General features: G+C 50.9%; 1 protein-coding gene across 5 annotated transcripts in view; it reads right to left on the bottom strand.

Annotated features, from left to right (window-relative positions):
- Nucleotides 1-13,142, bottom strand: part of ITPR1 (inositol 1,4,5-trisphosphate receptor type 1) — a 155,322-nt gene that overhangs the window by 76,221 nt on the left and 65,959 nt on the right. For all 5 annotated transcript variants that reach the window (XM_063411837.1, XM_063411835.1, XM_063411836.1 and 2 more), the window contains 13 exons: nucleotides 12,400-12,541; nucleotides 11,327-11,480; nucleotides 10,344-10,531; nucleotides 8,697-8,835; nucleotides 8,464-8,518; nucleotides 7,914-8,079; nucleotides 7,643-7,813; nucleotides 6,656-6,721; nucleotides 5,813-5,950; nucleotides 4,215-4,340; nucleotides 3,645-3,845; nucleotides 1,272-1,523; nucleotides 617-742 (listed from right to left, as the gene is read on the bottom strand). In XM_063411837.1, coding sequence (XP_063267907.1) covers nucleotides 617-742; nucleotides 1,272-1,523; nucleotides 3,645-3,845; nucleotides 4,215-4,340; nucleotides 5,813-5,950; nucleotides 6,656-6,721; nucleotides 7,643-7,813; nucleotides 7,914-8,079; nucleotides 8,464-8,518; nucleotides 8,697-8,835; nucleotides 10,344-10,531; nucleotides 11,327-11,480; nucleotides 12,400-12,541 — 1,924 coding nt within the window. The remainder of the gene's footprint in view (nucleotides 1-616; nucleotides 743-1,271; nucleotides 1,524-3,644; nucleotides 3,846-4,214; nucleotides 4,341-5,812; nucleotides 5,951-6,655; nucleotides 6,722-7,642; nucleotides 7,814-7,913; nucleotides 8,080-8,463; nucleotides 8,519-8,696; nucleotides 8,836-10,343; nucleotides 10,532-11,326; nucleotides 11,481-12,399; nucleotides 12,542-13,142) is intronic.

The raw sequence follows: 13,142 nt of genomic DNA on the forward strand, positions 1-13,142 counted from the left end.
AGTGAGGCTGGAATTGCTCAGCTCACACTGTCCTGGTCCCAGCAGTTCACTGGTGGCACTGGGGCTCTGCATTTCCAGCCACGGCTGCCCCTGGTTTGAGGTGCTGGCACAGAGCAGGGCTGGGGGCAGGGAAAAAACCACAGTGTCCTGGAGGAAAGCAAGAGCAGGATGGGGAGGACTGAGGTGTAATGCTTTCGTATGGGGAAATACTTGGAATCCCAGGCAAAAAGCCATATGGCCAAATAAACACCAAGGCTGGAAAACAATCTGTCCTGACCTGCCAAAAAACGCTGAGTGCTGCTCAGGAAGGAGCTCAGCAATCCTGGCCAGAATAAGCAGGACAGAAAAGGCACTGGACAACGAAGCAGGGCGTGGAGCTTCACTGAGCTTCGGGTTTGGGCTTGGATTTTTCTTTTAAAAAGGAAAATATGAATGTGTTCCATGGAATATGACTAATGAAATCCACAGGCATAAGGAAAAGGAGGCACATATTTGCAGGAACAGAGTATTCAGGATACTTATTGCCTGGATGCACTGGGATGTCTTATCCCTCCTGCTCTGGATTAAAGGGGTTTTTAAGCTTTCTGAACTCAGTTCCTTGGTGCAGATACATTACCCGACAGATGTCAACCAGGAAGTTCTCAAACAGCTTCCACATGTGATTACTGGTATAAATCTCTTTCATTTCTACTTCTGTGTCCACATAGCAGTGATTCAAGAAGTTGATGTATGCTATTTTGACCTAAAAGTAGAGAAAATAATTGATAAAGAATAAAAACCCGAAGAGTGGCATGAATGAATATAATGTCACATTAAAACTGCTACATAGATCATTTGGAATTCTCCTCTTCCTTTTACTTAAACACTGGTGAAATTTAATGCCATGAATAGCAAGACACCATCCAATAAAAAACCACCAGGATTACTGCAGACAAAACGTCAGCATAATAATAATTTCCAGTTCTGCAGAACCATCTGTTCAAGGTTAGCAGCACATCCATAAACCTCTCTGCCTCAAGAACCCTATAAAATAACCAAGTACAGCACCACATTCGCACTCTCAGGGTAAGGAGGAAGTATAAAAGGATTTAACTTGACTGTCCAGGCTGGCTGGGGGTGCCAACAGCAGCAGCAGGAAGGTCTCAGCTCCCCAGCTCGCTGCCCACCTGCACCAAGCCCCTTGCCAGGCCAGACTCAGCAGTGCCAGCCCTGTCTCACCCAGACCCAGCACACTCAAACACAAACAGCCCGGCTCTCCTGTAAGCCCTCACCTCGGGTATGCAATCCTCGTGGGTCACCACCCTCACAATGTCATCCAGAGGGAGCAGCGAGTTGCATTTGATCTCTGTGTAGACGTTCTTGCCCTCGGTGCACACGGCCAGCAGCTCCACCAGGTGGATGTGGTACATCAGGGGGCTGTTCTCATCCATGCGGTCCCGCTCTGACCTCATCATCTGCACCAGGGTCTGGAAGGAGGCTCTGTCGTTGTAGAACACCAGCACATCCTCCCCTGCATTCACCAGCTGCGGGGCAAGGAGAGCGTTCCATCAGCAGAGCCCAGCCTGGGAGCCCCCACAGCACCTCCCACAGCACCCCCTCGCTGGGGCTGCCCCACTGCACGGCCCCACTGCTGCCCCTGCCCCACTGCTGCTCCCCAGCCCCACTGCACGGCCCCACTGCTGCTCCTGCCCCACTGCACAGCCCCACTGCTGCTCCTGCCCCACTGCTGCTCCCCAGCCCCACTGCTGCTCCTGCCCCACTGCACGGCCCCACTGCTGCTCCTGCCCCACTGCTGCTCCCCAGCCCCACTGCTGCTCCTGCCCCACTGCACGGCCCCACTGCTGCTCCTGCCCCACTGCTGCTCCCCAGCCCCACTGCTGCTCCTGCCCCACTGCTGCTCCCCAGCCCCACTGCACGGCCCCACTGCTGCTCTGGCCCCACTGCTGCCCCTGGCCCACTGCTGCTCCTGTCCCACTGCTGCCCCGGCCCCACTGCTGCTCCCCGGCCCCACTGCTGCTCCCCAGCCCCACTGCTGCCCCTGCCCCACTGCACGGCCCCACTGCTGCCCCTGCCCCACTGCTGCTCCCCAGCCCCACTGCTGCCCCTGCCCCACTGCACGGCCCCACTGCTGCTCCTGCCCCACAGGCACAGCAGGGCCCCAGGGGGACATCCCCACTTCACTGCCCACTGCTGGAGAAGTTCAAAGCCAGGCCAGCTGCCTGCTGAGCCAGAAGCTGTGCCAAGGAGTTTGTGACTTTCCATTGTGCCTCCCATTTCACATCTGCCACCCCGGGTGACTTTAACACTGTGGCAGCTGTGGCAGCCCTGTGCTGGCGGGGAGCTGCCCAGGGCACAGGGGAGGGGAGGAGTGAAGGGCTCACTCCCTTCCACCCTTCCCAGCAAACACCTGCCATTTTCCAAGGCCAGGGAGTGGCACGTTAAGCCACACACTGAAGTTCTTCATCAGCTTCACATTTGACACCTGGCTGGCCACGATTCTGGAGCAGCTCAAACCTCCTGGAACTCCAGGAAGGGAAGGAGACTGAGCAAACCAAGCCCTGGTTTAGGCTGGGCACTGCTGAACACACAGCTGGAGGGATCCAGGGCTGTCCTCCCACAGGGTTTGGGAAAAACAGCAGGATAAAATGCAGAAGGAAATCCCCAGGGCAGCTGCTGACCCCAGGGAAGCCCCTTGCTGAGCATCTCACACTTGACTACGTGTTGAGAAGCTCATGGAGCTGGTTTTGAGCTGAACGGCAAAATATGAAAGATTTTTGATCCATCCGTCAGGACTGATGCTCAAAAGCCAGATATGACAAATCTGATCCTGGGGCTCCCCCTGCTGAGGAGGCCAAAACATCCCATCAGCTGTGCAGCTCTGCCAACAGATCCCATCCAATATCCCACTTAAAGGCATTCATTCACCCTTCTCTTACCTCTCCCTGTTGTCCTGACTCCCCAGTTTCCAGTTACCCACACAGCTAAAGCCCATCCTCATCTTCCTCCCCTTCAGCACCTGGACAGCTGAATTAGTACACCTTGCTAAGACTGTCTGCAAGGGCTTGTAGAGACAGGACAAAGCGGGGTGGCCTCAAATGGAAAGTAGGTTTAGATGGCAGGAAAAACATGGGTGGGCAGGCCCTGGCACCTCAGGGTGCCCAGAGCAGCTGTGGCTGCCCCATCCCTGGAAGTGCCCAAGGCCAGGCTGGATGGGGCTTGCAGCACCCTGGGGCAGTGGAAGGTGATTCCATGGTGCTTCCATGATTTCATAACAAATTCCCATCAAAATGCTATCATAGTGAAATTCTCCTTGTGCTTTGGTGATCTGGAAACTGAACCACTTCTCCTCAAGCCACTTTTACCAGACAAAGGCACCCTTGCTTCATAACCCCACCCACACGCTGCTGTGTAAGGCCTGGGAAGTAACTCCTGCCATTAATGCCTTGTTACACCTGTGAGTCAAGAGCTCAGAGAGCTTTTGGTCACAAAAAGCCTGAGCTTCCTGGGAGCTGCAATGCTCTTTTTGCACGGTGAGAGCTGTCAGCTTCTTGGCAGTCCCCGAAGCGAGAGGATCAATTTGTCATGTTCACCAACTGCTATGTGCAAACTTCTGTTCAGACCCTGCAAATCTCTGCAGCTCTCACCTCAGCCATTACCATATCTTGGCATTTCTTGATGAATTTCCCCTCTGCCTTGACGATGGTCTGCAGGAACTTGATGTACTGCACGTTCCTGCCGTGCGTCTCGATGCAGTGGACGAAGTGCTGAACCACGCGCTCGTTGATCTCGCTGCAGAGCTGGAAGTTGTTCATGAAAATGTGCTGCATTGTCACTGCCTCCAGGATCTGAGGGAGAGCACGAGAGGGAGCAAAACATCAGAAAATCAACAGCTCACCACATCCCTGCTGAGGTTAGGGTATAGCCAACACTCCTGCAGGCTCAGGGCTGAGGGAACACTGCTGAGGACCTCAGCTTTCAACACCACTGCTCCTATCTCAGCCTGTTTTTCACTCCACTTCAGCCTCTTGAACTTTCTACACTGAAACTGCCCTAAACAAACACCTTGCCAACTTTTGAGGCTTTAGAACGAAAACAAAATGTGACCTCTTCAACCAATCTTGCAACAGAACAGCCCCAGAGGTATCATCAAGGACAATCCAGTCCCTTCTCTTGCTAGAACAAAAAAATACATCACAGCCTGAGGTTATTCTTACCCCTGGGTTAAGGAACAGGTTTATGTGCTTGTGCAGCAAGGCCTGGTTCTGTTGGTTCCCAGCACAGAAGTTCTGCAGGAACTCGTGTGCAAGCTTCATTATCTCCTGCATCCTCGTGTCTTCAGCCTGGCATTGCACACAAAGAAGAGGGGGTTAAAAGGAATCCAGAGGTTCACCTTGAGGTGAGCACAGGATGAGCCTCAGCTCCAGCAGGGGAACTGTCACGTCTCTCACACCCCGAAGGAAAACAAACCTCCACCCAGCTCCCAGACGCTCGGGATGAGCTGGGCCAGCTCCACGCTTCCAAAGCGCGTCAAAAATAAAGCCCGTAATAGAAATTACAGTAGTTCATCCTCTAAAAAGTGCCTATTCCACAGCCAGGCCTGCCAGCAACGTGCTTTAGTCACTTCTGCGCCTCTGCACATCCCAGCCCCGTGGCCAAGCCACACATCATCACCTCGGGGCTGCCCAGGAACGCTGCCACGTTCCACTGCCGCGCCTGCTGGCGGCCACGGGCCGGGAACCTCGTGGCAGAGCAGGGATGGAAAAGTTGCTACTGCACCAGCTCAGCCCAATTCATCTTTACTGGAAGCTCCACGCTCCTTGCAGCCTTCCAAGCCCCACTGAGGAACCTGTGCCCTGCCTCTGACGTCAGCGTGGATTCCCAACCCGCCGACGGCAGGAGCCGCGCTTTGGAAAATTACTGCCTGTTTTTGTTTTTAGGGAATTAATGTGTTTCCAAGGGTGAAACCCCCTCCACACTGCCTGTCTAATGCACATTCACACGTAGAGGACAGAAAGGTGATGAGGAGGTCTTGAAGGGTGTTTTTGCTGGCGATTTTTTAGCAAAATACAACGTGAGAAACCACAAGAATTAACATTAATCAAAGCTCCTGTGTAGAATTACTGGTTCTCAGAAACCTGGTGAGTTTAGAACAGAGGACAGCAGAATGACCAGGAAAATGTGAAGAGGTGCCTCACCTCTGTACTGCTGAATACCTGTCACCCGTGATTAACGAGCAGCCAACGTGCTGACCCTCGGGTGTGCTGTGTCAGCACAGCCTGGTGCTCTGCAGGCCCACAGGCACAGCCCGGCCCCAGTGGGCTCCAGCCTGCACATCTGGCAAGTGCCAGCAAGGAAATGGCTCACTAGGAGCAGCCAGTGGGTATTTATTCACCTCCAAGAGGAGTTTAGGTCCCTACAGCTGGGGGAGGGTCTATAGCTACTGCTCATAAAACCCCTTGGGGGAGCAGGCAGCCTCCATTCCCTCTGTTCCCAGGATGGTGCTCACACAGCTGCCTCTCAACAAGGGTCTTGCTTCCATCCACACAGCTTGACCTCAAGGCAGCACCTCCTCACATGGAAAGCTCAGAGTTGAGCCTTAATTCTGAGGTGTGATGCATGAATATTTCTCCAGGCAGTAGTACATATTTGTATAGTCAAAGGCTTCAAAATAAACAGAGTTTGTCTGAGCATGGGTATTTCATAGACTGTGAGGCTACACAAACCAGCCTCTGTGCATCCAGTCTACAGGGAGGAGGTTCAGGAAGATCCAGGGGAGGTATGAAAAGCCTGTGAACACGACACAAAGCCCCACCTTCTCGTAGGGGATCTGCAGCAGCTCCAGCACCACGGCGTGAGCCCCCATGTTCCGCAGGAGTCGCTGCTGCTGCTTCCTGCTCTTCCTCACCGAGGCCCCCTCCTGCACGCAGAGCTTGCTGAGCCGCAGCAGGATCTGCAGGAGACACTGGCCTTAGAGCCCCAGCCCTGGCTCCCCTCCAGAGAACGCCAGGTCCCAGCGAGCAGCAACAGGGACCACTCATTGCACGGGGCAGGGCGGCTCCGGGCAGCCCCTCGTGGCCCAGGCTCCATCCGTGGCATCTGACTAGGGCTGCTGGACTCGGATGATCCTTGTGGGTCCCTTCCACCTCAGGACACTCTACAGTTCTGACACTCTATGCTCCTGCAGAACTCAGCCATGTCAAGTGAACCCAACACCAAGCTCCACAGCAGAGCCACAGCCACGCCTTCAGCTCACACCACACCAGCACCACAGCACGTTCTTGATCTGGCATTTTCTACATTAAATTTCAACAGCACAGTGGCTTTGAGTGCAAGGCACTCAGGACAGGGCACATTAAATGGCTTCTCCCCTTGCTTACTGCCTTTATAGTCCTTAACAATAAAAATATTGTGTTACCATTGAAACAGCAGCAAACGTCGCGTTTCTCACTAATCCATTCTTAAGGAAAGAATACACACATCGTGCTTATTCTATCCTGGCTTCTCATTCAAGTTGGGATTTGTTATTACTCAGCAAATAGTTTCCACAATGGCAGAGTGACTCAGACTTTCCTGGGTGCCTCCCTCTGACTGCAGCTCTCCAGAGCTCTGTTACTCATTTACACTTCCAGTGAACTATCAAGAAGCAAAGTTTTACCTCTTTTACTACCCGGTAGTTGTAGCTGCTAGTACTTTCAGGCTTTTGAGACTTGCTGTGACCTTCCTGAGGATAAAATCAGACAATTTATTAGTAGCTTATACTACTGTCTACATGAAGGCTAAAATTACCGTTCTAGGATAGCGCCCGCTCTCCTCCTGGGAAGGATTGGCATCCTCCAGCTCTCTGACAGCCTCAGAAAAGCACATACAATTATCCTGTCAAGTCACATTGACCTCTAGGACACAAAATAAGGTGAGGGTGGGATGATTTCAGAGGCAGCAACCTCCTGTCCTCTGCCTGTCACATTCTGTCTCTAATCAAGTCTCCCCTCAAAAACACCCCTTCCTTTCTCTCCCTCTCTGCTGCTATTAAGCTGTCACTGCACAAATACCAAGACATTCCTCACAGCAATGTGTACCAGAAAAGCAGCAAGTGGATTGCTTGAATTTACTTCCAGCAATAAATGTTCCTAAACAGGGACTGCTTCTTGGATCCCCTCATCCAGGCTTTCCTATTTGATTGCAAATTATGTGGAAGCAAAAGATGCTCAAAGAGCTCTAAGCCAGATGTGCACGTTGGGAAAACCCTGTGTTATCAGGCAGAGATAAAGCACAGCTCTCTGCTGTCATTTAATCAAGTGCCATGACTCAAAATGCACCACCTGAGCAGTCACAGCTCTGCCCTTACCTTACGTGATGTACTTTTGACTGCACAAATCCCGTGCCATCGGTCAGTGCTGAGAGCACACAGCTGGGGAGCCAGAGAAACCCAAACCAGCCCTGTCAGACCCCAAAGGTGACACCCCAGTGGCTGCTACTGGGCATCACCTGGCTCAGGTTCTCCTCTCATTCCTGCCTCAGCCTGAAAGCAGTAGAGAGAACCTCACCTAGGCAGTGTGCTGGGAAGATGGGCCTTGTCACAGTTCTGACAGCAGCTACTCCCTCCAAATGCCCACCCAAGTTCACACAGACACAACCCAATTACCTCTTTCTTCTTGTGCTCGTTTTCACCTGGCACACTGTCCATGGCCTCATCAGGACCTTGGCCTTTGTACACCCAGAGCTCAGATTTCTCCACTATTGACCTCAGCTGGTCCAGATCTTGTTTGATCTGTTTGTAGTTGTCAACATCTTGGCTGGTAACGAGCAGTTGAACCTTAGAGGGAGGCAAAGCCATTAGTTGCAGAAAAAGGGCTGGGTTCAGCTGCCATAAATACATTCAGATGAGGAATAACTCTCTCCAAACACACACGTACCTGCTTGAAAGCCTGAAGGACTTCCTGTCTCTGGCTGAAGTGCCTGAAGAGCAGCTGCAGGGCACCAGACACCAGGGGAGGGTAATCATGCATCGTTAAATGCAGCAGGACCCGCAGGAAAGTCCTGCCCCCGTGATCATCCAGGTCCAGAGGGGTGTTCTCCTCACTGCAAACACAGCAGGAGTTAACCAGCACATCAGCAGTTTCTAAGTCCTCTTAGCAGTGGCAGAAAACCACTTTTTTTTTTCCTTAGTTTTAAATAATGAGGAAACAGTACTGAGATTTTATTGCAGCATCGAGCTGAGATGCACTAATCCTGCACCTTGGCTTTCACCCACAGCACGGAGCCCTGCCCTGATGATCCTTCTGGATGAAGATCCCTGTTATCTCTGGTTTTTGATCCAAATGGACCCTCTGAGCTGCATCAAAGCCTAATTTCAGGAAAATGAACCCTGGGTAGCTGTGGCAGCCATTTCCCCAGTCCTCACTCCTTGGGAGCCCTCCAGCCTGGGGACTCCCCCTCAATCAACATCTGTGAAAAGATACTTTCCTTCCACCAAAGATCCCCTCAGCCTGTTCTTCAATGTGCTCAAAGTCCAGGGTTCCTGAAAAAAAAAATAAACAATACAAATACACGAGGTCAGAGGGGCAGCAAAGATGTTTTTCCGGCTTAAAAACATTTCAAACGAGAAGTGAGGACCTGCAACAATCATCCCATTAGCCCCTTGAAGACTCCAGAGCCTCCCCTAAGCCACAAACCTCATTCCTTGCCAGATAACCCACCTGGTACATTAGCTGGCATTTCCTGACTGCTGCTTCCAGTGGGGGATTCTGACATCTGAGCGTTGCTCTCATCAAACTCATGTTTGAATATACAGAGCAGGCAGGAGATCCTGTAGTCCAAGCGCACGTTCAGAATAAACTGATGACACAGAAGGAGGAAAAACATTGAAATAATTTGTGTATTTCCACCACATGTGCAATTCCCACAAAGCAGAGCTACCAATGTGCAGCATCAACTGAGCAGAGATGTGGATTTAACCTGGAAAAGTTACCCAGGGTGGTGAGGGCCTGGCACAGGGTGCCCAGAGGAGCTGGGGCTGCCCCTGGATCCCTGCAGTGCCCAAGGCCAGGCTGGATGGAGCTTGGAGCAGCCTGGGACAGTGGGAGGTGTCCCTGCCATTGGCAGGGAGTGGGATTGGATGAGCTTCAAGGTCCTTTTCAACCCAGCCCATTCTGGGATTCCATCTTTCTAAGAGATGCAAATGTTGCCTTACAAATCCCCAGAAACCAGTAGTATTTTCCAGGGATTTTAATGAGCATGATACGCACACACAATAAATACTGATGAGTAAAATGTTTTGGCAGAGCTTTGGTGCCTCATTCCTGTGTGATACTGGCCTCCTCACCCCATCCCCCAGGAAAGGGAAGCAGCATTTCCATTCCATCCTGAGCACGTGCTGCTGCTCTCCCGGGGTGCTGGGACACAGGAGCAGGACACGAGCTGCCAGGCTGTGCCACACAGGCCACCACCTCAGCTGGGCTGGGCCAGCTGGTGCCAGGGAAACCTCCAGCCTAGCAGAGACCACCTTCTCCACAATCTTCCTCTTGATAAGGAGCTACAAAGCCAAGAACACTCAGAGCTCTTGCAGCTTTCAGGGAAAAGGCTTAATGCCAGTTTGAATGGCCCTTGGTAACAGGGAACACTGGCACACTGAGATATCCCCTGCACATGCCAGGCCACGAGAGAAGCTCTGGCTTGAGCTGAAATTAGCAATGGTGCAAGGAAGGAATGGAGCCTCCCCTGTGCTGCATCTGCTGCTGAGGGAAGGGTGCAGCCTCCCACGGGGCAGGAACAGCACGGCTCTCCTGCTGCTCTGCTGCCCTCACCCACCAGGCTCTGGCAGCATCCTGACCCCCAGGACCTCGCTGGTGAAGTTACTGAGCACAGAAAGGACTCCTACATTCTGAGAGGGAAGATGCATTTCAGTGCAGTAATTCTGAGTCAATAACGAGGAAAAAACGTGTGTGTCCCACAGACTTTGGGGTGAGCAAGTGAGAAAAGCAGAGATCAAGAGAGAGGCTGTGCACGCTGCAAATACACGTCAGGCTGATGGCTCTGCCAAGGGGAGTCTCCAGATCCCCCCATTCCTCAGGGCAGCTCAGATGGCCCTGCAGACTCAGAGAAATTGAGAAGACAACAGGGTGGGAAACGACAGCTCTGCCTCAATCAGATACTCACAAATGACTGCTAAAACCACAGAAGTCTACTGCAAACTCTTCTCTCATGAATTCTTTCAATAATGGACATTGTCATAAACAAGTTGAGAGCCCTGTGCCTGACAAGGGCACCCCTGCAATACTTTCCCAGTCTGAGAGTCAGAAGCACATGAAGAGGCAGCAGGAAAGAGAAGCTGCAGCAGTGTGTACCTGGAGTATCTCGATGATCTTCAGCTTGGTGTCCATGACCAGGATGTCCTCCTTCTCCGGCTCGCTCTGCTTGACGTTCCCCTCGGGGGCAGCTGCCAGGGGAGTCATGGGCAGGAACCCCCCGCCCCTGAGCACCACCTGGGTCATCAGCTCCCCCACGCCGTGGATGGACCTCATCACATTGCTCCCTGCAGAGAGCACACAGCCGGGGTTAGCGTGGTGCAGTGGGACTGCGCTAACGGGGCAACCACCGGCCACAGCCTACACAGAGAAACTGTCTCAACATCACACATCCACATCCTGGGACAGGGGAACCAACAGAAGCACTTGGAGAAGTCCCCTGCCCTCTCAGCTTTGCAACCAAGCCATGGGCAGAAAGATTTCCAGGCACAGCATCACTGGCCAGGGAGGGAGGGCATTGTCCTGCTCTGCTCTGGGGCAGCCTCACCTCCAGCCCTGGAGGCACTTCTGGGGCCAAAATCTAAGACCCAAAGATGTCAGGGAGTGCTCAAAGGAGGCTCCAAAGATGGGGAAGGGACTAGAGGAGAAGTGATGTGAGGAGCAGGTGACACCACTTGGTCTGTTCAGATGGGGCAGAGCTCAGACCTCACTGGGGGCTGCAGCTCCCATCTCTGCTCTGGGACAGGGACAGCCCCCAGGGAGTGGCTGGAGCTGGGCCAGGGGAGTTCAGCCTGGAGATCTGGAAAGGTTTTTCCCCCAGAGGTGCTGGCACTGCCCAGGCTCCCCAGGGAATGGGCACAGCCCCGAGGCTGCCCGAGCTCCAGGAGCCTTTGGATGGCGCTGCCAGGGATGCCCAGGGTGGGATTTGGGGGGTCTGTGCAGGGCCAGGGTGGGACTGGATGATCCTGTGGGTCCCTTCCAGCTCAGGATGTTGTGTGATTTCATTGTTCCACCCCACAGTGACATTTGGAGATGAACCAGAGCCACCCAAGAACTCCCTGTCCTGCACTTTCCAGCCTTACCTTTACTTTCCTCGCCTTTTGCCATCTTGGTAATAGGGAAGATGGTAGTGATGTGCACACAGTCTAATATAGCAAGGAGGATTTTGGTTAGTCTGAGGAGGTCACAGAAGTTGTAGAAACCAAAATATATCAGATTTCTGGCTAAGTTAACAACCTACCAAAATAACAATAAAAAGCCTGATTAATACTGAACATTTTGCTATCACAGTCAAGTTGTCTTAACACAATGACAAGATCTAGAACCTGGCTGAGGGTCAGATTTTATCATAATATCTGGGAATTCTGCAAGGCTGCCTAGCTCTACAGCACATCAGAAAGTTTTCTACTTGCAATGCTTGCAGTTAATGTCTGTATATGCAGCTGATGTTCTATAGCCATAAAATCAGAATTTTTTGTCTCATTATAAAACAGGACAAGACTAGAGGGAAGGTACAGATAGTTTTTATCGTTGTCTTACAGAAAAGGTATCACACCCATAAAGCTGAGCTTTGCAGCCTCCAAGTTATGAAGTTTCCCCACAAGTCCACCCCATAAAGATCCACATAAAAACATCACATACAGGGCAAATATTTAATGCAGCCCCATTATCAGAAGTATATTACATCAACTGTATTTTTTACAGACTGTCACAGCTTTTCTTAAATTAAAGGTTATTTGTTGCTTGGATTTGCTCCATTTTATTTGCACAGGCTGTTTTAACAGGTCAGTAAGTGACAGGACACTTTTCCCCTTGGTGAACACCACTGTAAGCTCTCTGTGCGTGCAGACAGTGTTTAATTTTTGAGATATTTATTCCAGTAAAGCCTGGCTTTGCAATAACACTGAGAGCACGGAGAGTAAACAAGACTTCTGCAAACCTCAGACAAACTCACATTGATTATTTGTATTTCAAGAACCATCATTGCAAACTCAAACTTCACTGGGGTTACTTGCACCAGGAGAAAGGAGCCAGCTGAGGCTCAGCACTTGCTAATTACACTCACTAATTACTTGCCAAATTACCTGGTGCTGAAAAAATAACCAACATTCCACAAAAAACCCCAAATAAGACAAAATCAGAACTGGATAACTACCTCAAAAGTGAGTTTATTTTTCTCTTTATCAGAGAAAGGGAACCTCTGACACACCACATCTCTTAAATATTCCTCTACAAATTCCATTGTTTGTGCAAATCTCTCCTTAATTTCATCTTTGGAAGTTCCACTGCTATCATAGCTGAAGAGGGGAAAAAAAAGAACAAAACAAAAAAGAAAACAAAACAAAACTTAGCATGCAAATACACAGGGCTCTTTTCCCCCCAGTACAATTTTTCATTGGTTTGTCAAAATCCAAGAAAAGCTAAAGGCTGGTAAATAATTTATCCAAATGAGGGAGTCAGGACACTGACACCAGAATTTCCTGGCTTTTGTTGCTTTATCCCATATGCTCATTAGGTACTATTTTAAAATGTCTGAGGAAAACAAAAAAAAATTACAATTTTGTCCCAAAACCCAGAAAAAGCAACCCTCATTATCTGAGAGGAAACAATGACAAGTGATGTGCAGCACTGAGGAGCACGGGTGGCCAAGAGAGGCTGAGTGGGGATGGTATTTTTCCTCCAAATAAAACCAATATATATGCAAAGCAGATATTAATTTTTAATATAAATTCTACGGGTTTTTTTCAGTATGTGCAGAGTGACTTTGAGAAGGACAATCCCACCACCTCCCACAAAATATTCTTGCTTCCTATTTGATCACTTATCACTGGTGAGCCTCTGCCAGAACTAAAACCATTTGGTTTTATGTTTCGGCCTTTAAATTTGATTTATTATCTG

This window comes from Prinia subflava, chromosome 14 (assembly GCF_021018805.1).
Source record: "Prinia subflava isolate CZ2003 ecotype Zambia chromosome 14, Cam_Psub_1.2, whole genome shotgun sequence".
NCBI lineage: Eukaryota > Metazoa > Chordata > Aves > Passeriformes > Cisticolidae > Prinia > Prinia subflava.